This window comes from Triturus cristatus, chromosome 2_2, assembly GCF_964204655.1.
Source record: "Triturus cristatus chromosome 2_2, aTriCri1.1, whole genome shotgun sequence".
Taxonomy (NCBI): Eukaryota; Metazoa; Chordata; class Amphibia; order Caudata; family Salamandridae; genus Triturus; species Triturus cristatus.
The window spans coordinates 578,529,131-578,553,839 of NC_140582.1; the positions used below are offsets into that span (position 1 = coordinate 578,529,131).

The 24,709-nt window shown below is 41.8% G+C and overlaps 1 protein-coding gene across 1 annotated transcript in view; it reads left to right on the plus strand.

Moving 5' to 3' along the window:
- RXFP1 (relaxin family peptide receptor 1) overlaps nt 1-24,709 on the plus strand; it is a 1,268,256-nt gene that overhangs the window by 1,116,409 nt on the left and 127,138 nt on the right. Inside the window, exon 13 of the mRNA XM_085641728.1 lies at nt 9,316-9,387. Within this exon, the coding sequence (XP_085497854.1) occupies nt 9,316-9,387 (72 nt within the window). The remainder of the gene's footprint in view (nt 1-9,315; nt 9,388-24,709) is intronic.

The following is a 24,709-nucleotide window of genomic DNA, read 5'->3' on the forward strand; positions in this document are numbered from 1 at the left end:
CCTGGATCAAACTCGGCCCAGTTAAAGAAACAGTCCTCGTTTCTTGCCTCTGGCTCGTGTATAGAGTAGCTGTTGGTTGCCTGGTCCAAGGGTGGCTGTGTGGAAAGAGAAGAAATCGGTGATCGTCTGCTGTTGGGTGCTCAGACCCGCCTCGCCTCGTCACACATGTATACAGAAAGTTGCCCAGCAACAGCACGTCGCACAACGTAGGAGTGTGTGAAGGGTTACGCAACAAGAGGTATCAAGAAGTAAATGAAGTGGGCCTTTTCGAAGGCAAACAATGGAGCTTGTTACAGGAACGCGACAGAGACCAGCACATGCAGGTAACGATGCACGTTTGAAAATGCTTTGTGTTGCTCTCAGATGCGTTGGACAATGAGCACGTTTTTAGTAAAATTAGATAAATGCTTCAAAAGCGCTTTAAGTAGTAGAGTCTATTCAAGCTGTTAAGGTTGTTTGTGAAGCGCTAGAGTCAATAAAGTCAGGTTGAACTTTGTTGAGTAAAACAGGAAGGTAGAAATACAGAGCAGTGAGGCTTATGCAGAAAGTCAGTTTATAAAGATTATCCGGGGCAAGCTTAGCGCGCACAATACCTTTGAATTTTAAGGCACAACTTGATTGTGTTGGGACCTTGGCTGTAGATTACGTGGCCAGCCAGTTTCTTCTGAGGCGAAGTGTTGATCTTGGGTTCAGGTTCTTCGCTCGTCGCCAGTGTGAAGAACTACAGGGAACAGTGAGGTTCTGGCATCAACTTCTTTATTCAGGCTTCAGATACAGCAAAGTACCATCCACAGGACACCCAACAGCAACTAGCACTGAGCACTTGGCAACCGGTACCAAGTAATATACATTCCAGATTTACAATAAGTGACTATTCCACAAGAAGACAGCTTGCTGATACATAGAAACACATAAGGCAAATATCACACCGTTGTTTTATTGCTCACTACGCCATCCCAGTTTGGACCCAGCCATATACAAATCAGTATTTACCCTGCTCTTCATGGGAATAGACCAGCCCGAACTGCCAAGCCAGGCCTTCCCTGGACCGGAAACAAGAATACTGGGACCGGTTTCGGAATATCACCCCTCATCGACCAGGCTGGCTTGAATCCAGTGGAACAGTGAGCACGGGACCTATGTCTGGGCATACCTTTTCCACTTTGTGCGACTAAAGCAAAAAGAACAAATGATGGACAGAATGCTGAACAATGCAAACATTCACCCTCAGTCATTAAGATCTGGGATTAATCCATCGTTTTTTTGCTCACCACACCATCCCAGTTTGTACCCAGCCATATGCAAATGAGTCTTGACCCTGCTACTCGTGGGAACAGTCCAGCCCAAACTGCCAAGCCAGGTCCTCTCTTGAGCGGAAATAAGGGAGGGAATAGGGGAGAGGGCACAAGCACTTCAGTACTGGTTAGCAGTGGTAAAGTGCACAGAGGTCTGATACCAGTAAAAAGGAGGTCAGAAAAATGTAGGGAGGCAAGCGAAAAGTTGGGGGAAGACCACCCTAAGCCTCTATTGTCTGACAGAGGGCATGTGTTAATATAAAACTAACAAAATAGCAGTTGTCCTCCATGCGTGCGTAAATATGCGCATATGTGGACAGGCATCTTGATAAAATAATAAAAACTAAAATTTAAGGAAGTCGATCGCCGATAGGGCGGTGGGCACAAAAAGTAGAAAAAGGCATGTAATGAAAAACAAAAGACATGGGTGCAAGAAGACACTAGGCGGGCGTTGGGGGAGAGAGGGTATAGGAGCAGTGAGAGAGAGGAAAAGGAAATAGTCCCTCCCAGGTACTGAGAATAAAGGTCTGATAGGAGTACTGGAAGTATACATCATCCAATAAGAGCATTGTAAGACCAAAATGCACCTGAGTAGGACAAACACAAGTATAGGGAGGAAATACCTTTTTGGATTGTGAGATAGAAAAGAAAGACAAGCACTTATATGCAAGCAAATAACCCAAAGCACACCATACACGTATGTTGCATATTGAAAATAGGAACTGCTAGCCAAGACTTCAAAAGGGCAAAGGTGAAAGAGAAAGAAATAGGATACAGGGAGATGAGGAGAAATGTATTCCAGAGCAAAATTCATGTTTACTTAAGTATACCTGGGTAGCTTCAACCCTTTCACTTAAATTCTGCCACTTCTAAATAAATTAGGTTTTGAACCACATGGTAAATTATTTGAGCACTTTGAACCTATAATAGATTCCTAGAAACCAGAAGGGCTTATGAGATTGGGTATGGGTGGTTTCAGGCCTAAATTAATAGATTACTGTAGATATGAAGTGTTATTTTATATTTGTCTAAAAAGGAAAATTAATCTGGCCCACATTCACGGTAAGATGTTGTTTTAAATGGAGATATTCAATGAAGAGCGATCAAGTGTGATTCAAAGTTAGTCATTTGCACATATTAGCTTTGAAATTCCTGAACCCCATTACAATGGTAAGCATGTTAACATTATAGTTGCTACTAGATGGTGAATGGAGGGGAGGAGAGAAACAGTTTACATTATTGGGAACAGAAGAGAAGGGTGTTGGTATAGAACAAATCCACAATAAGAACACTTCAAAAGAAGAAGTACATATTTTCTAAAAGTATCAAAAGGTGGTGGACTTTGGGGTATCATGCATGTTTGCTCTTGTGAATGGAAACTACGATTTCACTAGGTGCATACTTCTTTAAGTAAAAACAAGTGAAATACTGCAGACAAGCCTAGTTTAAGAAGCAAATTTTCACTACAAGTTCATGCGATATTTTGCAAACTTCTCTCCCAATTTGGGCTTCGGTGGTCATTAGGGAGGATAGGTGATTTTTTTCCCTCTATGGCACATGGCTGCAAATCACAGGAAATATTCATGAACGTCACCGGGTGTGCAACCACACACAATCGGCCAAAAAGGAGAACTACATGTAGTTACCAGTTTGCAGCAGATAGATTGGGAATTTTGGAAATTTAAGGTGGGACACTTGAAAGACATTTGTTTCTGCTATACACCTATTGAACAATTTTGGGTGTTTTATTTTTCATTTTAGCTCAATTGTGCTCATCAGGATAACCTATATAATGCAGATTTTGCTCACTGTGCCTTTCTACTAATTTTTCACCCAATCCTATTTACTAGCTAGCAGAAGGTGAGCATATGGGGTTTGAATCCTTGCAACATGAAAAACTCATAGAACCACAGAAATACAAACTTGCCATTACGGTTTGATTCATTAGCATATAGTACACATATTTGTGAAAAGATGTGAACTGGGTTGAGTTCTCAAGATAATTTATTTCAATAAAATGACCCTGGTACAATACACATACGGGCCAGCTTATGCATCCAGATCTTGCCTCCTTTAAATCCTTCTCTTCTCAACATTCCAATGGGCTGTGACCTGCTGATCCACAATGGTGATTCTGTATGCCCAAAGTGTGTGCAACACTTCCTTCCTCCAACTTAGACAGGAGTTAACAGCTAATTGCACAGTGTCTTAAATAATCCTATAAAGCACTCCATGGTGCCATTTCCAGCAGGGTGGTAAACAGATGTGTTTTTATGTACAATGCAATTGCTGTTGCAAAATAAACATGACCACATTTGATATAAACTGAGACCCTTATCACTGAAAACAATTTTCAGTAAACCCTCCGTCAGAAATACGCCATCAAGAAACTGCTGCGGCATCTGCCTTAGAAACAAAATCAATTTCTGGCCATTTAGAGAAATGTTAAAACACCACAATGACATATTTCAAATCTTCTTTCTCAAGAATAGGTCCTGTATATCAATGCCAATTCTTTCACATGGCATGTTGGGCCTAGTTATGGGACACAGAATTGGCCTTAGGGTTACTTGTGTCCTGTCTGAATCATTACAACTAACACACTCTCTTACTTTCTTTTCCACTGCTAAATCCGTTCCAGGCCACCAACACAAAAATGTCATCCTTCATTTGGTCTTAGTAATACCTAAATGGCCTTCCTGACAAATATTCAAAATCGTCCCTTTGACCCCTTCTGGTGGAATTGCTCTACCATTTATCGCGGCCTTGCCTTCTACTTCAGAAATCTCATTCCTAACTTCAAGTTCATTAAATCTTTCCCAAGAGCTCATTTTTCAGGCTATCCTTGACTAATCCCGATTCTCACCTCTTTTTATAAGGAATCGTTGTCTTGAGCTTCTGACCACGCCTCAGTAGAAATATGCTCATCATTCACCTTAGCCACACACAATTTCACATTCATCCATAGGTGCCTGTTTCAAAGGCATTGGCATCCTCCTCTAACAAATATGTTACTCTGTTTTTTACATCTGGTAAATATTGTACTTCATAGTTATAGTCCAGCAATTTTATAGACAAATGCGCTTAACGGGGAGAAGCTTTGTTCAATCCTTTTGTAGTAAGGATTTTCGTCAAGGTTTATGATCACTTCTTAATGTAAAAGGCAAACCTCAAATACATTCCCTAAAGTATTCCAGTCCCCAAACACACGAAAAAGCTTCATGCTCTATTACAGCATGTTTCTCCTCGGAGATAGAGAACGTGAGGAGAAGGTGACAACATTTTCCTTATCTGCTGTCCAATTGGGTAAAATCTGCTCCTATGCCCTTTCCACTTGCATATGTGGTAACTATGCTTCTAAGTTTTTGGTCAAACCGACCCAAGGGAGGAGTCTGACAAATATTCATTTTTTTTCCTGGAATGCATTCTGACACTCACTCATCCATTCAAACTTGTTCTTATTTTTCAAGAGCTGCCTAATGTGATATGTTCTACTCAAAAAATTCTTCATGAATTTTGAGTAAAATTCCACAAGGCCTAAATACACCCTTACATCATCCTTACTCTTCAGAAGAGAAGCATTCACTGTAGCATTCAACAATTCTGTTTTAGGTTTTATTCCTTCTCTGCTCATCACATAGCCCAAGTATGTTACCTCTTTCTTTGAAAACTTGCATTTCCCATATTCTGCAGTAGGACCTTTTTCATTTAAAATGCTCAAAACTTGCTCAAGTTTCTGATCATGACCCTTCTTGGTTTTCCCCATCAACAGTATGTCATTTTGAAAGAAAATTACATTCTCCACCCCCTTGAAAAATTAGTACATAATCCTTTGGACTACTTAAGGGGTATAGTGGGACCTGGGTGTAGGAAAAAGTAAGGTTGATAGTTGTGAATTATTAGTTGATTTTAGGTAGAGGAAACTGGCCAACCAAAATATCCCTTTTCAAATCCCTTAGGTACATACATTTTCAGTTCTTCCCATTAGCATGTCTTACCACCACAAGTGGTATGACGCAAGCAGAGGACCCTATTGGTTCAATGATTTTATTAGACTGTAGTTTCTGCAATTCCTTCAGGACTTCATCCCTGATGGTCGTGGGTATCTGTTTAGCCTTGTGAACATATGCCCCAGATCTTTCTTCAGCACAATTGTATGTTGGAACCCTTGCAATTTTCGATATCTGCATGAAAATACTGCTGGAAACTTTTCTATTCATTTTTCCTGGTCTCATGGCACCAACACAAGCTCAGAGCTAGAGGAATCATTTTTATATCCAACTCACCCTGATCCCTCCAACCCAAAACATATGGTCCTTCCTTGGATATATACAGTTTACAATTTACACTCAGCCTGATTCTCCTTGAAGTCAAAGAGTAATTTCCTGAATCCTAAAATGTCAATGGTTTAAATGGTGAAACCTTTGGGTGCAATACCTGACACCTCCGGATGCTCACCAATTCTCTTGAAAAAAAAAATCCTTCCCATGCTTTACTACTAATGATCGTATAGGGGGACCCGGAATCTGCAACAATGGACATTTTCACCCCAACAAGTTTCATCTCACATATAGGTTTCCTCCTTAATTCTCTGAATGACTCACATTCATCCAATTTTTTGGATTCTGAATCTAAATTTGAGTCAAAAATAGCGTCCGAGAACTTGACTGTCTTGTCTTTACTTTTGCAACACACTTTGTAAAAATGACCTATCGTGCCACAACCAGAAAACTTTTTATTCCCAGCAGAGCATTTCTTGTAAATTGCAAAGTGGCGTTTGTTACCTCATCTGCAACATACAGTCGATGATGCATTTTTCTTAGAATATGTCTGCACTACATTTCCAGACTTCTGGTTTCTTTTATTGTCTGTGTTAAAAAAAAATCCCATTTTAACCTTAGCAACTGTTTCTTTGTCTTCCGTCTCCATTTCTTTTATCAACACATGCTTATCAAATCTACCCAGTAGTTCAGCTCTTTTTAGCAAATCAATAACATCTTGGAGAGATGACTCTCCTTTTGCCCACAAATTATCTTTTATGGATGAATTAGAGGCATGCATCACCATTTGATCATATATAAGATCGTCATGTAGCGAACCAAAATGACAAGAGTTTTTAAAGCTGAAACAAATTTCTATATTGATTTATCCTTGTTTCCAGTGGTGAAACTTATATCAATTGACTCCTACGCAGACTGTGTTGCAAAGTAACAATACAGGTCCTCCAGTAGATTTGTAAACACATCACCCTGTCCAGGTTGTCAGACTTTTTTCCCAATGTTGTTATATATTTTAGAGTGACTGGTCCCAAACAATGTAACAACATTTTTTTTCTTTTTCTCAGGAGCAAAGTCATCATCCTCATCCAGAGTGGATATGTAGTTTAAAAAGAATTCCCGCCATTCTCCCCATTTTATATACGGTTCACCAGAAGCTGGAATAAAAGCATGTGGTGGAGTAAGGTTTAAAGGTGAGGCCAGAGCAACAAACTATAAATAAAACTATTCTTACCAAAGTGCTATTCTAATATTTGTCGGTACAATGCATGTACCTGCACTGCTGTGGTACAGCTATAACAAACTGTACATGCAACTTATATGACAGTAAAATCTTGTTGCAGTCTCGAATTGCCGCATACCCAAAACTCGGTCCGGAACAAAGGCGTCGGAAAGTATCGATCTATTTAATAAACTTGAGTGCTAACCCCGAAATATGAAATGGGTAGTTGCTGGAGTACAAGTTGTGAATAGCTCTGTGAGGAGCACAGAGAGTACATTCAAGATTGCCACACATGATGTCAAAGTTTATATTGCATTGTGGTCACGCTGTCACAACGCTAGGGGCAGTGTGCACAGGATTGTTGTGCTTGTGGTTCACTGGGAAGTGCGCTCAAAGAGGAAGCGGCTCGCAGTGCACGTTAGAATGTTGGACCCATTTTAAAAAAGGCAGGCTCAACTTACAGTTTTTCAGCTCTTAAAATTGTTGAATTGTTCAAATTAATTCAGAATGTGATTTCCTCAGTTGTGCATGCCCAGCAGGGCTTAAGCAATGAAGAGTGTGGCATTTTTTCCCCAACTACTGCCACGATTCCCCTCACATGATTTACAATGTTAGAAATTCGCTCATGCAGTTCTGCTGTAGTAAACTGTAGGAAGACTGTACAAGGGTCGGTCGAGCCGGTCCCATCGCCAATTTTTAAAGATGTGGACTTGGTTGAGTTCTCAAAATGATTTCTTGCAATAAAATGAGCCTGGAACAATTCAGGTACGGGGAGGCAGCAAATGCATCCAGCTCTAGTCTCACTTAGATCCTTCTTGTCTCCACATTCTATTACTTACAACATTGTAAGAACCTCTAACTATTGAAGCTCAAAAGGCTTAACATTGAATAGTTAACATGTAATGCAATTGTAGTCACAACAATGTGCCCACAAAATGAAGGGAAAACCTTCGGCCAATCATCTGCAGATTTCCCCATAAGTAGAGTGGGGATAGGAAAGTTCTTTGATAAATTTAGCATTTCTGTTTTTTTATTTAGTCTCTGTATGCTTGTTAGACAGGAATTAAGTATTCCAATGATGTATTAGTGTTAGGGTCTTTGTCGACATTGCTAGTTAGCATGAGTTTTGCTGCCATGATGCTGCTTTTGCGCACGTTACTATATGACTTTATTCTGCAAGACTCTGTTTATGCCTTTCACGTGAGAACTGTCTGCTTTTCACGTTCTCTGCTAAGTTCCTGGAGTTTAGTCTGAATACGATGTGCAAGGTCGATAAACAATGCCCCTTGTTATTCTGTTCTGGTCAGTCCCTTGCACCTAGGCAAAACATGCTAAACACAGCTGCACTGCTGGAGACTCGTGCTTTGATATTACGGGGATACATGTTGTTTTAACCCACACTTAGAGAGAGCCCTTTCCATGGAGAAGTGCTATGCTGTTCCCCGTTGGGCGCCATGTTGCTGGGATTCTGCACCTACACAGAACTATGCACAGGAAAACAGGACCTCCGTGTATAGGGGTGTACCAACCTACCACCTTAGTACCCAAAATTCCAAGACCGACTAGCTATAGTGTCTCATTCGTTCTCCTCCAAAGTCACGAAGCTACAAATGATTAGACAACCCAGAACACAACACTCCCCACTCTCTCAGGAATCGCGGTAGTAAGACATACCCTTTCGCTCGCTCACTCGTACTTGTCTACAATAAGAATTGGCAGAGTCACTGTAATAGTTTAAAATATTTATTTTAACTATCGTGCTCTATAATGCAGTATACCAGCCACTACCAGCAGCAAAATGCATAAACTCAGAACAATTAGCATTGTTACAATTCCATAGAGTATGAAGGAAGATGTCATTATATAAAGACAGTCGAAAAAGGACTATAAGGCCTAACCACCCTCCCCTTGAATGGAAGAAGTCTATTATACAAAAGAAGATCTCTGGGCTTTGTCAGCAGACCCCATACCTTAAAGTCTAGATGGAAGGTTTACATCATAGGAACAGCATAGCTCTTCACCATGGAAAGGGCTCTCTCCAAGTGTGTGTTAAAACAACATGCATCCCTGTAATATCAAAGCACGAATCTCCAGCAGTGCAGCTGTCTTTATCATGTTTTGTCTAGGTGCTAGGGACTGACCAGAGCAGAATAACAAGGGGCATTGTTTATCGACCTTGCACATCTTGTTCAGACTAAACTTCAGGAACTTAGCAGAGAACGTAAAAAGCAGACAGTTCTCATGTTTAAGGCATAAACAGAGTCTTGCAAAATAAAGTAATGTAGTAACGTGCACAAAAGCAGCACCATGACAGCAAATCTTCTGCTAACTTAGCAATATCGACAATGACACTATTGGCCAAATAACACTAGCTGTAATCGCAATAAATTGCTCAATTGATACTTTCTTTTCAGAAATTGCTCCCAGTAATAGGCAGAGGGTTGTGCTATTAAACAACATGCAACTGTGTCAAGCGATTTCTGAGCATGCAAGGCTAATTTCTATTTTATTTCGCCTATAGGAACCTATCATGCAACCCCATCCAGAAAATACAAGCAGACCACTTTGACCACGTTGTGAGACTTAAATCACTGTAAGTATCTTGTTCTCATTATTATGTCTTACCTAATATTGCTGCAGCCAGTCTGAGCTTTTTCTCATAAATATAGTTTCTTATGATGCACCTTATGCTACATATCTTTGTTAATAATATAAAAAATATAAGAAGAGCAGCAGAGCATTGCGGTAAGTAAGTCAGTTACAGTTAGCTCAGGTAACTTTAACGTCCCTGTAACCTTTGTCTTTTTTCGGTGAAAAAAAATAAAGATATATATATATATCCAGTAGTAAGCTCATAACTTTAGTGCTGTTTGATGAGTTTTCACAACATTTTCCCCAAACAGTGGCCTACTTTGATTAGTTGTGCATGGAACATTTTGGGGTGATTCATCAAGCGGGGACTGAGAAAAAGGGGATCCAAAATGATTTTCCCCATGCACTGTCTTTGGGGATTTTGTAATTTTGCAATTTTCAGAGAGAGCTACAGGCCGAACCGCTTGAAAAATGTACACCAAATTTGGCAGGAAGTTAGCTCTTTGTCCAGAAAGAGCCCTTTTTGTAATTTACTGTAAATCTATTCAGTAGTTTTGGAGTTAATAAAAAAAAAACTTTACATATTTAGGGACATGGATCCTCCACGGATCCTCAGGTACCTACCCACGGATCCAATTATATATTACTTTACATTAAACAAACTTACAGATTCACTGGAAAAAACAAATGTTACAGGGACGTTATAGTTAAGTTCACCTTTTACCAACACAAAACCATTGAAATTCAGCAGCTATAGTTATACTTATAGTTACTCGTGCCGTTAAGTAACTTTAGGCCATGAGTTTTCATATCTTATCATAAGTATGACTGTAAGTATAACTAGAACTGCTCAATTTTTATGATTTTGTGCGGGTAAAATATGAATCTTACTATCCCAGTCCCCTTTGTTTTCTACAGTGACTATATACATATATATATCTGTATATATATTTTTTAAATATTATTGATATATATATTTTTTATATATATATAAAACAATGAAAGACCAAAAGAAATAAAGAAAATATCATCGGATCAAGATATCCAACGACAAGAAAACAACTTAGTCATTAATCTCTCCTCAAAGATCCTAACAACGAAACATCTTACACTACTGAACAAAGGACTGACGTTCTGCCCCTCCAACAACCTGGATCTAGCAATGTCTAGGGTAGACTTATACCTATTCTGTCATAAACTAAAACTAAAAAAAATGTCACCACAATGCCAACAAGAGCGATGGGACATCAAGATCAAGAAACTTTGACACCACTTACCCTTGATGACATCACACCATTAACAATACTACACAGTTTAGAGTTCGAAAACAACATGGACACATCTTCTGTAATGGAGAATAGGACAAACACAGAAATTTGTGAAGAGATGGCCATTACAACTAATATTTTTATCAGTAGTCACTGCAAAACAAGATCTAGATTTTGTCCACAATTACCGGCTGGAAATAGAGTGGACATTTTCCAGGAACTCATGACAGAGGAACTGCGCACCATCTACATCAAAAAGAAGAAAAAGAACCATTACAAACTTGGAAATATGACCAATGATGATAGATGGGCCCTGAATGACTTAAGAACAGATAACAAGATCATCATAAAGCCCTCCGACAAAGGGGGAAATATAGTTGTCATGGACGCTCAGAAATATTATATGGAAATCAAGTGACAACTGAACGATCTGTCAAACTGTGAAAGACTAAAAGAAGCCCCAACACCTATGATCATGAATAAGTTCCATAAGATGCTCCAAGATTGTCATCAATATGGGCTACTAGATGAGAAAGGATTACCTTCTGATAAAACATCATATCACACCAACTATTTATGTCCTAACAAAGGTACATAAAAGTCTAGATAATCCACCAGGGCACCCAATTGTTAGTTCCTCTGGCTCATTATTAGAGAACACCTCAAGATTTTGGAATAGTTTTTTATTCCCATATGTACAAGATCTACCATCCTACATCACAGCTTCAATGGATTTTTTAAACAGAATCGCCAACATACCCTGGAAAGAGGAATGTACAATGATAACCAGTGATGTGGTATCATTGTATACCTCGATCAGGCATGAAGATGGGATTAAAGCTTGTGAGTCTTATCTTCGGTCAAGATCTTTAAATGTTCTCCAGTAGACCAACATGATACTGGAAATGCTCCACTTTTGCCTCACAAATAACATCTTCATCTTTTGATAAGAAATTTTATAAGCAGAGCAAAGGCACAGCAATGGGGTCTTCCTTTGCGCCCACATACGCCAACCTCACAATGGGCATGTGGGAGGCAGAGCAAATCTGGTCAGACAAGAACAAACAGATGATAGAGAACATTGTACTTTGGGTACGCTATATAGACGATCTGTTTGTAATTTGGGAGGGAGATACAGAGCAACTAAATACCTTCCTAAAGAATCTCAATGATAATAGCTTCCAACTCTAATTCACATACAACATCAACAAAACAGAGATCGACTACTTGGACTAACACACTAACACGTCTATATATAGAAGATCAGAGAATGTGCACAACACTCTTTCGAAAAGCTACTGTGTGCAATAGCATCCTTTCAGCGAATAGTGCTCACCCCAGATGTTTAAAATGGAGTGTTCCGTATGGAGAATTCCTAAGAGCACGAAGGAATTGCTCGGAAGAACGAGAATTCTTCTTACAATTGGATCAAATGTACAACAGATTCTTGATCAGAGGATACCCCATTACAGTATTGGAAAACGCTAAATCAAGAACCCTGAAAAAGAAAAGAGAAGCACTACTATATCCTAAAAGAACAACCCTGGAACAGAATGATAATTCTGAGGTTAACAAAGTAAGATACATAACACAGTTAAATTCCTCGAGCAACACAAAAAGGGATGCGCTTCAAGATCATTGGAAAATAATAAGAAGGGATGACGACTCAAAGGAAGCCACGTCTGATCATCTCAATATAACATACAAGAAAGCGCCCTCTTTGGGAGACATCCTCACACACAGCCACTATCAGAGAACAGATCATGGTGCCAGAAAATGCAATGGTTGAGAGCGAAAGGATTCTTCAAATGTCCAAAATGCAAAGCATGTAAATATGGCCTGAACCAACAGAAAACGAACACTATGTTGGGTGAGCAAATGACCATCAGAGAGAGGAATACCTGTGAAACTACACATGTGGTCTATGCCCAAACGTGAATGCGGAAAGGAATACATAGGAAGTACTGTAAATACACAAAAATTACGCATTCTACAACATCTAAGGGCAATTAAGAATAAAGACTTTGTATATGCAATCGCCAAACATATTTGGAAGGGACCCGAAGGAAACTGTGATAACCTCAGATATTATGGAGTAAAACACATCCCTCTTAACATGAGAGGTGGATATCGGGACCTACTGTTAAGGAAAGCAGAATCAAAATGGATCATTATGAAAGGAACATAAATACCATGGGGACTTAATGCAGATGCAGAATTGCACAATTTTTTGTAAATTCACATTCTGAGAACTAATCACTATATATCTCGCATAAACTAGGAAAACAGTACGATTGGGCTTAACAAAAATGAATTTTAGATTTTTTCTATTGTATTTACCTTGGTTCAAATTTCAATTGAGTTGTTTTTAGCCAGTATTTGCACTTTAGGAAAACAACTTGTTCTCACGCTAAGTAAACGAATATAACACTATGTCTTTATCTAAACCACTATGAGAAATATCAAGAACATAGATTAGACCCATAGTTGTTGCATAATGTTTCGTACTGAGAAAATCTGCAGATAATGTTTAACTACGATTTTGTTATCATGAGGTAATGAGGATTTGTCTTACTGAAGAATGTGAATAGTACAATTTATTTAAAGGCCAAATGTAATAAGGTACTTTACCGAGACTTGCCAATTTTGCACTTTAAAATTAAGATCTACCTTTTTTATCACATTTGTACTTGCATTTTTGCAAATTTTTACTAATCGATCATAGACAAGGTGAATAACTGTGAATCCGATAAAAATAGGTTTTTATTGTTATTTATATTCAAGGTATTTTATCATCATCACAAGTTTACCTAATTTTCTTACCTCATCTGCTATAGTTGCACAAACATTTTAAGCATATCTCTCAAAATTATACTATTTGAACAACTCTATGTTATGAAAACACAGGGTCGCAGAGTAACTTATATTTAAGGTACTTCACGATCCTTACATTGCATTTCTATGACAAATTTAGGATGTTGCTGATGATAAAATAGTGTTTCACTTCAGGTACTTTATGACCTTAAGACTGTGTGATCAAGTTTGAAACTTTGTCTTCGAAATACAGATGCATACTTACAATGGCTATGATTTACTGCTTAGATGTCACTCCGAAATACTGTCCCTTTAAAAGATGCTTTGAATTTGGGACGCTTTTTTGGTAAATGAGGGCGGGTCAAACCAACCTCTTTATAATCACCCTGCACTTGTAATCATTTGACACGGACGAAGGCCTCTGGCCGAAACGTGTAGGTCGTTTGTTTGTTTCCTGATGGACTTGGCACTTTGCATGTTTTAACAGAGAATAAATGGAGAAAATAACAAAAAATTAAAAATAAAATCATGATCGCTTAACAACTACGACTTGCCTTGGGTTTGATGATGTGAGTGCTGCCTTTCTGTGCCCCTCTGGGATTATGGTGAAGACAATCAAGAGGAAATACAGGAAATCCCTCTTCATCTATATATATATATATATATATATATATATATATATATATATATATATATATATATATATATATATATATATATATATATATATATATAAAATTAAATATATATATAAAATTATATATATATATATATATAATTATATATATATATATATATAATTATATATATATATATATATATATATCGTTTCATTCCGTCTTTGAGATTCGAACAAACGGGCAAAGACCACAGCGTTGTGCAGTAGAATTTTTTTTATTGCTCGAAGACCTCTATAGCCATGACGCGTTTCAGCCCGCCACGGGCCTTGATCACATGACATGCTCTGTCAGGTGAGCAGTTTTTTAATACAGTTTTTCTCTTTTTTTCATCATTTACTCAACCAGAATTTAAAGTGACAAGTGCCTATTAATAAATAACGTAAAAACAGAAGAACAGTTCAAATGTTGACGGACATGGGTAAATGTTTAGCAAAGCCATTATATTCATGTAGCTATTGCGGTTAAATACCTTAATAACCTTCCCAGTAATTGAGTAAAAAAAATATGTCACACACTTATATTCCGACAATTGTACCTATAGCTAAACTTCCTTATGCTTAATGTTAAAAGGGAACATGATTATATAATATCTAAAATCATGTATATAAGACTATACATACATATATATATATATAGATATATATTGCAATATCCATATTCATTTTCCATAGACTTCTTTAAGAAGCGCTACCGCAAAAACTGCTCAACAGAATTACACCAACTTTGCAAGGAAGCTAGATTTTGGTCCAGAAAGCATGTTATTTGTAATCTGGTGTAAATCCGTACAGTTGTTTTGAGATATTAAGGATCAAACATATTTGTGTATCTGGGCAGTTGGCTTTAAGGGCTTCTCGCAAAAGTCCCTCAAACCAACTTAAAAGCATAGAGCATCTGATTGGTCCAGGGTTTTTTTTTCCTTGAGCCAATTCGCCCCTACAGGAGTCGGGGTCCCATAGAACTGAGCACTCTGATTGACTGCCTGCAACATGAAGAAAAATGTCCCCTGTCCTGAGATTATTAAGAATATATATACATAATCATATTCATAAGCAGGGACGGTTGTTACAAACCATTATACATAACAAATAATTGATGAAAAATATTTATACCGATATAATAGCTCACTAGCGAGTATTACCTAGGCTTTCCGAGTTATACACCAGGAATTGTTTTGAAACCAGACAAATTGAATAAAAAATGACATAGCACAATGTCTTTTTATCTATGGTTTTTATGGCATTACAAACAGTGGCTTTCTAATGCAATATTTAGGTATTTATACTGTAATTTTATAAAAAATCTAATTTATATGGAAAAGTCTATTTACTAAGTATGTATTTATTAGTATTTATTTATATATTTAACAAACAAGTGTTATTTATGTATTTATTTAATTATAAAATAATGTACATATCGCAATTGAAACTGTTATAAACATGCAGGTGCGCAAAATGTATGCCATACTGATAAAAAACCTCTCATATGTTGTCATTACAATGACTATGGTTAACCCTGTTGTCACAATGCACTGGTCACTTTAAGAAAATCACGCGGCAAAAAGTGAAAAAAATGGTATTTAAATGACTGATCCAGCTAACAGCGCGTCATGTGATCAAGTCCCCTGTGAGGGACGAAACGCGTCATGGCTACTGCAGTCTGGTGGGAGCAGTAATAAAATAACATCGGAACGTAACTTGGTGGTCTGTGCTCTTTCTTTCGGACGGAGAAATCGAAAAGAGAAGGAGTATTCTGGGATATATATCTATCTATATATATGTATATATATATATATATTATCTACTGGCAGTCGCCAGTAGACAGTTATAGTTAGGACCGAGTTTCCATAGTAAATCTGAAAATTCTATTTTGAATAACTTTGGCGCCGGTTGACGAATCCTCTGGAAATTTTCAAAACTAATGGGGCGCTCCGCTCAGCTCCTACCCTGAAAGTCTCGGGGTGATTCGTCAAGCGGGGGCTGAGAAAAAAGGGGGGTCCCAAAACACGTTTTCCCCATGCATTTTCCCATAGGACCTTTAGTCGAAGGTACAGCCCGAACGGCTGAACAGAATTACTTGAAATTTGGCAAAGAGGTAGTCCTCAGGTCAGGCATGTGCCTTTTGCATACATATGATGTCAATCTGTTCAGTAGTTCCCGAGAAAATTGCAGTTAAAAGTACATAAATATCTATGAGCGCGCACCGTAATTCTGATTGGTGGTTACATGTCAGTCAACATTCGAATCGGTCGAAATCAGGAAGTGTCGGCCGCCATTTTGTGTGTTTTGTGTGTGACAGTGAAAAAGAAAGGTGGAGAACGTGAAAAGGGGGCAGGGTGGAGAGTTCCTGACCCCCTAGCCTTTGTCAGGGGGTCCCTGAAGCACGGTGAAAAACCTTTAAAAAAAAAACATTTTAAACGAGCCATTCCATATTACAGGATACAGTCAATCTATAACTATATACATAGGTAGCTTATTGTAAAATAAATATATAAAAAATATAATAATACACACATAACTTAGCATTTAAAAAACCTTACAAATTCACTTAAACAACCATAGGTTTCACACACGTTATAGTTAGGAATTAGCATTTAAAAAACCTTGCAAATTCACTTAAAAAACCATAGGTTTCACACATGTTGTAGTTAGCTGGACATTTCACTCGTAAAAAACCATTGAAATTCCCCCGTTATAGTTAGTTCAGATAACTATAACTCGCACGACCGCCACTCTATCACAAGGATGATGTGATCAGTGATGTCATGAGTGATGCCACTGACCATGTCATGAGTGATGTAATATGTGACATCATGAGCAGTGGATTGCGGGCGTGCGAGTTATAGTTATCTGAACTAACTATAACGGGGGAATTTCAATGGTTTTTTACGAGTGAAATGTCCAGCTAACTATAACATGTGTGAAACCTATGGTTTTTTAAGTGATATATATATATGTATATATCACACTCTTCGGTGCGTTATAAGATCATCTCCAAAAGACGGACACGGACCCAAAATCGGTGCAGAAACGATGATTTATTGCTCCTCACCAGTCGCCATATATATATATATAACCACGTTTCCCCAAATTTCGATTTCCAGCAGGAAGGAAAGGGTACGGACACCTCTTAAGTGCAGCAATCTTTGTGTATTTAGAACCGCTTCAGCTTGCCATTATATAAATATATATTTGCTGAAAATGGCATTCCCGTTGCCCCCCCGGTGCTGGATCAGCGCATTGGGGAGAGAGGAGGCAGAATGTGTCTGCCTGACAAGGGGGACCTAAGAGGACTTTGTTACCTGTTTTCCGCACTGCAGCGGCTGTGGAACGCCGACCAACCAGAGTTGGAAGCATCACTTGGTGTTCAGTGAGTCCCTTCACTGCATGGGTCCCTGCGGCAAACTATGATGTCCAGCATGCAGTAGGGGAGCAGGCACGGCACAAGGCGCTTCGCACCTGTGAGGCAGAGGAGGGGCGTGATCACATGACTGGGAGTGGTCACAGCTGTTAAAACACCACAGCAAAGGACCCCTTACAATGATACAACTGAAACGGGGAGCGTTTCAGGGACCCTTTTTTATGCTTGTGCACTGACAACAAATAAAGCAGCTTTTAAGTCCCCCGGTGCATGGTCACACTCTTTTCCAGGAGGTGGGAGAGTGACTGGTAGCTATGTTATGCCAGCTAGCAGGTGCTGGCTTTGTGACCGCCCTCTCGGTCTGGTGCTACACGACTTTCCTGCTAACTTTCTGATATTTTTCTGCAAACGGCATTCGCGTCGCCCCCCCCCGGTGCTGGATCAGTGCATGGGGAGAGAGGAGGCAGAATGTGTCTGCCTGACAAGGGGGACCTAAGAGGACTTTGTTACCTGTTTTCCGCACTGCAGCGGCTGTGGAGCGCCGACCAACCAGAGTTGGAAGCACAACTTGGTGTTCAGTGGGTCCCTTCACTGCATGGGTCCCTGCGGCGAACTACGATGTCCAGCATGCAGTAGGGGAGCAGGCACAGCACAAGGAGCTTCGCACCTGTGAGGCAGAGGAGGGGCATGATCACGTGACTGGGAGTGGTCACAGCTGTTAAAACACCACAGCAAAGGACCCCTTACAAGGATACAACTGAAACGGGCACTGAGGAATCCATTTTAAGGAAGAAACGCGTCTGCCAAGCGTTTCAGGGACCCTTTTTTATGCTTGTGCACTGACAACAAATAAAGCAGCTTTTAAGTCCCCCGGTGCATGGTCACACTCTTTTCCAGGAGGTGGGAGAGTGACTGGTAGCTATGTTATGCCCGCTAGCAGGTGCTGGCTTTGTGACCGCCCTCTCGGTCTGGTGCTATGCGACTTTCCTGCTAACTTTCTGGTATTTTGCTGCAAACGGCATTCGTGTCGCCAACCGTGCTGGATTGGCACATGGGGAGAGAGGAGGCAGCATGTGTCTGCCTGACAAGTGGGACCTAAGAGGGCTTTGTTACCTGTTTTCCGCACTGCAGCGGCTGTGGAACGCCGACCACCCAGAGTTGGAAGCATCACTTGGTGTTCAGTGGGTCCCTTCACTGCATGGGTCCCTGCGGCGAACTACGATGTCCAGCATGCAGTAGGGGAGCAGGCACAGCACAAGGAGTGTCGCACCTGTGAGGCAGAGGAGGGGCATGATCACGTGACTGGGAGTGGTCACAGCTGTTAAAACACCACAGCAAAGGACCCCTTACAAGGATACAACTGAAACGGGCACTGAGGAATCCATTTTAAGGAAGAAACGCGTCTGCCAAGCGTTTCAGGGACCCTTTTTTATGCTTGTGCACTGACAACAAATAAAGCAGCTTTTAAGTCAACCGGTGCATGGTCACACTCTTTTCCAGGGGGATGGGAGAGTGACTGGTAGATATGTTATGCCCGCTAGCAGGTGCTGGATTTGTGACCGCCCTCTCGGTCTGGTGCTATGCGACTTTCCTGCTAACTTTCTGGTATTTTGCTGCAAACGGCATTCGTGTCGCCAACCGTGCTGGATTGGCACATGGGGAGAGAGGAGGCAGCATGTGTCTGCCTGACAAGTGGGACCTAAGAGGACTTTGTTACCTGTTTTCCGCACTGCAGCGGCTGTGGAACGCCGACCACCCAGAGTTGGAAGCATCACTTGGTGTTCAGTGGGTCCCTTCACTGCATGGGTCCCTGCGGCGAACTACGATGTCCAGCATGCAGTAGGGGAGCGGGCACAGCACAAGGAGTGTCGCACCTGTGAGGCAGAGGAGGGGCGTGATCACGTGACTGGGAGTGGTCACAGGTGTTAAAACACCACAGCAAAGGACCCCTTACAAGGATACAACTGAAACGGGCACTGAGGAATCCATTTGAAGGAAGAAACGCGTCTGCCGAGCGTTTCAGGGACCCTTTTTTATGCTTGTGCACTGACAACAAATAAAGCCGCTTATAAGACCCCCAGAGCATGGTCAGACTCTATTCTAGGAGGTGGGAGAGAGACTGGTAGCTATATATATATATATACATATATATATATATATACATATATATGTTCACTTAAAAAAACATAGGTTTCACACATGTTATAGTTAGCTGGACATTTCCCTCGTAAAAAACCAATGAAATTCTCCCGTTATAGTTAGTGCAGGCAACTATAACTCACGCGACCGCAATCCTCTGCTGATGACGTCAGATATTACATCACTGTATTTAGACACCTATTTACCCATGTCTTCTCCCATTAATCTTTAGCTATACATATATTACAAATATTTATTTTTCAGAAAGACACATATTTAATCAGTGATGTAATATCTGACGTCATCAGCAGACCCTAGTGGTGTCATGCTTCATCATCGGGTCACCCCGACGCCTAAAAGTCGGGGTGGGCTCAACCACAATGTTGGAAGCTCTTTGAAGATATTACAGACCAGGGGGGCTAGAAAATAAAAAATAAAAAACCTCAGGCAGATCCCCTCCCTTTATTATTGGGTCTGTCTGGGTTACTAAAATTACTAAAAATGGGGTCTTTATAGGAGTATTATGGTCCTAGGACCCTAGTGCCAACATGTTTCAGTCCATATATGGCCGTAAAGGTCCAGGACTTTCTTCAGGGCAAAAGAGGACACCCTGGATAGCAGAAGAGGGAATTCCCTATCCTGTTTTTTGAGGCAAGGGCAGAGTAGCTGCTCCTTGTATGAGCGACTGATTAATTAATCTGTCATGCGTCGTATTCCATCTGTAAAAGAGAACATAGAAAACAACACAAACAACTTATACTTGTAGGTTTTCTTAGTGGTTGTTCCAACGTGATGTATCTCATAGTCGTGCTTAGAACAAAGAACAACACCTACATGTGCTAAGTGATCATAAGGCATAGTGGTGTGCAGCTATATCCAAACATGTGCCACTCATAAATGTATCTGTACACAATTAATCGACGTGACAGACATATTGTGTTGTGGCGAATTGCTCGCATCTTAACTGAATCTTCATGCCAGTTAGTATATACTATCAATGGCGCTTACTGGAAGCACCTGGTGGGCACTTAGCCCTCCAGGGGCCCTCAGGATTGAAGGGGAATTATTTCCCCAACTTAAAACACGCCATAGGGCGTGTTTGCACACGTCACCTCAGGCCTCGTCCCCTCCCTTCCCCACTGTGTAAACACGCCCTGTGGCCGTTTTTTAAGATGGGAGATTAAGTCCCCTTGAATCCTGAGGATCCCTAGTGGCAAAATAGCCCACTAGGTACGCCCAGTAAGCGCCATTGCAGACAGGTGTAAAAAGAGGCACGGCCTGCACCACCTCTCTGCAACGCAGAGCAGTGGCGCTTAATGGAAGCACCTGGTGGGCTAGTTGGCCCCCGGTCCCTCAGGATTGAAAGGGAATTATTTCCCCAACTTAAAACGCGCCACAGGGCGTATTTGCACACTTCACCTCAGGCCCCGTCCCCTTCCTTCACCACTGTGTAAACGCACCCTGTGGCCATTCTAAGTTGAGAGATTAAGTCCCCTTGAATCCTAAGGTTCCCTAGGGTCAAACTAGCCCACTAGGTACCTCCAGTAAGCGCCACAGAGCTGCGTTGCATAGAGGTGTAAAAAGGGGCGTGGCCTCAGAACACCTGTCTGCAACGCAGCTCCCTGGCGCATACTGGAGATACCTGTTGGGCTAGTTGGCCCTCAGGGACCCTCAGTATTGAAGGGGAATTAATTCCCCAACTCACAACTGGCCAGGGGGCGCGTTTGCAGAGTGCTGCAAGGAGGGGGCATGGACTCCGGCGCGATGCCGGTCTTTTATTTATTTTATTTTTTTAAGAAGGAGGGCTGTCTGGCCCCCCTTCTTTTTCTAATTTACTGGCCCTGGGGACCCCATCCCCCAGGGCCTGCACCCTAATCTTTTTTGTTGAAAAAAATTAATTTGGCCCTCCCAACCCCCGGGTCATGGCCTTTTTTTTTATTATTCTTAAGGAGGGGAGCTGCGTTGCCCCCCTCCTCAGGCCACTTATGGCCTCGGGGACCCTATCCCCCGGGGCCGGCCTTTGTTTTTTATTATTTAAAAAATATATATATTCATAGAAACACCTAGAATATGCTGGACAAACCGTATTTACATATCACCATGACGATTTGCGTGATATTCATTAAAAGGCGACTATGCATAGAATGAATCCACATGGAATGTATTTACACCGCTAGTGAAGCTCTGACGTGTCTGACGCCCTACCGTGCCTAATCCCGGCGCCCCCGCCGGTGGGTACTCTCCAAGTAGACACCCTTGTTGTTTATTTATACAAACATGGGTAGCTATTGACGGGCACATTTAATATACACGCACACCAAGCCATTCAAAGGGGATTCGACAAAAATTCGACCAAACTATGCAAGAAACCCCCTCACGGTTAATAAAACACACAACCACCGCCGGATGTGTAATACTTTTTATTTTACTCTCTGGAAAGGAGACGAACCTCACTTGAGAGTCACAGTGTGCTCCTGGCTGAGCCCAATGCTGTGTTACACCCACCAGTGCCCGCCGAGTGCCTCACCCCTCTGTGTTGTATTCCACCAGCTAGTGCGTATGCTATGACACTCTCTAGCCCATGTGCACTGTAACACCACCCCGTGAATATGTCATGCCACACTTGCCTTCGCACAGGTTATATTGCCCCATCTAACGTGCCTTCCTCGATGCCTATGAAATACCGCACAGCGCTATGCCATACATAATACAATCTGGGATCCATATCTTTGTCACAGTGCATATGCAACGTTACACTCCCCAGCACAAATTTTATATTACAACTTTAGAGACTAGTTAGGTTACACAACACTGCCCTGTGCATATTACACTCCAAGGTGCATATCGCATAGCACGCCCTAGTGCCTGTGCTATCTCGCGCTCTCCAATGAATCTGTCATTGCGCACAATGTATTGCATATTATATTTCACGCCCCGGTTCATCTTATATCACACTTTTTGGTGCATAGTTTATACCATATACTATATCTAGTTTTCATTTTCAATCGTGCTCTCAGGACTATGTTCTATATAACACTGCGTCCACCTACCCTTTTCACGGGCATTACATTTTGCAATGGGGGGTGGAGGGTCAGGGGGTGTTTCTGCCAAGTGAGCCCGGAGACACAGTGACAAACGTCCTCTTCTTCCTGAATAAAAGTGAGATTATGCTGCATACTTGCTCATATTTTAAGTAGTTCGCACAGACACACATTTTAAAAACAATAAAGTTCCTAATACCCACCTTCTCTGAACAGTTAGCTTGCTGCCCCATCCACCTCCTCCCTATCCTCTGTTGTCTGAATCCATGGACTAGCCTCCTCCCTCCTGCCATGCATGGTCTGATGTGCTGCCACTGCCCTCCATTTAGCATGATGTAAAAAATGTAAATTGATACTTGTATAGCGCACTACTTACCCGCAAGGGTCTCAAGGCGCATGTACGAATACCGCTGTGGAACCCATCCTGGCTTTCCCTGTGAGGTGTCCACTCCTGGGCACCCCCAAGGTGGAGGCCAGGCATCCTTAGCGTTGTGGGGGCCGTTGTGGAGATTAAGCAAGCTATTGCCCAGAGTTGCTGAGTGGGACTCCATGATTGGAATAGGCACCGAGGCGAGAATTGTCAGCTCCGTGGAATTTTTGAGCCCAAGACCCGCCGAGGCCGGGAATTGAACCCTGGTCCCGGGCCAGACCTCTGCATCAGGGTCTGCCGCTCTAACCATTGAGCCACACTTCTCCACTGAGCCACACTTCTCCACTGTACCAGTCCACTCCTCCTGCCCTCCATTGCCCAATGCTATGGCCCATCATTGACCTCCTGCTTAGCCTCTGTGCTTAGCTTGCTGCCCCTATTCTCCTTCCCCCTGCCCTCCGATGTCTTTGTGCATGCCCCTGCTCCATCCTTTTTGCCCACCATGTTCCATGGACCTGCCACTCCTATCTACTCTGAGTGTTCTGTTGAGCTGCCACTCCCCTCCCACCTGCCTAGCATTGTCAGATGACTGTAACCTGTCCCTGCCACCTCCACCCTGCCTGTCCACATGCCATGCCCTATCCCCTTCCTCCTGTCCTCCATGGTCCATTTTACTGCCACACCCTTCTGCCCTCCCTGGTCTGTTGTGTTGCAACTGCTCCTCTTGTCTGCCCCGCGCGGTCTGTTGTGAGGCCCCTTCCCCTGAACTCTCTTGTCTGTGCCCAGGTCCTGACCCTCCCTTCTATCCTCCATGGTCCTTTGTGCATGCCCCTGCACCTTCCTTCTTCCCCATCATAGCCATTGTGCTGCCACTAACCCTCCTGCTTGCCATGCATGGTCTTCTGTGCTGCCATGGCCCTTCCCACCTTCCCTGTGTGGTCAGCTAGCTGCCCCTGACCCCCTCCCACCTTCACTCCATGGTCTGTGTTTATGCCATCATAGTCTCATTGTTGCTCTCCATGGTGTGTCTTTTTTCTAGTGCCCAACCTGCCTGACCTCCATGGTCATCTTGCTGCTCCTGCCCTGCCCCCTTGCCCCCAGCCCTCTGTTTCCATGTGCAGACCCCTATTCCCTCCCTCCTGGCTTGTCTGTTGCATTGTAATGCCCCTGATCCGTCCCTCCTGCCCTTTATGGTCTGTTATGCTGCAGCTTTCTCTCCCGTCTGTCCATTATGATCAGCTAGCTACCATTGCCTCTTTCCCCTCTGTTCTCTGTTGTCCATGTGCATGGTCCTGTCCCCTCCCTATTGCTTTCTATGGATTGTTGTGCTGCACTCCCGTCCCGCATGCGCTGTGTGGTGTATTGTGCTGCTGCAAACCCTGATGCCTGCCCTGTAGGGTCAGTTTGTGCACCTCTCCATGTCAGTCCTGTCCTCTGTTATCCGAATCCATGTCCCTACCCCAATTCCTCCTGCCTACCATGATCCAATGTACCATACGTGCGAACATTTTGAACTTGGTAAGAGGGAGATTTTGAAAAAAAACTGGGGTATTGATTTTCCCCTTTGAATTACATTGAAAAAGAGGAGATTGTAGACAGGAGACAGATCAAATAAAGCCCATTTGAGCTTAAAAACATTGGACGTTTCCTGGCT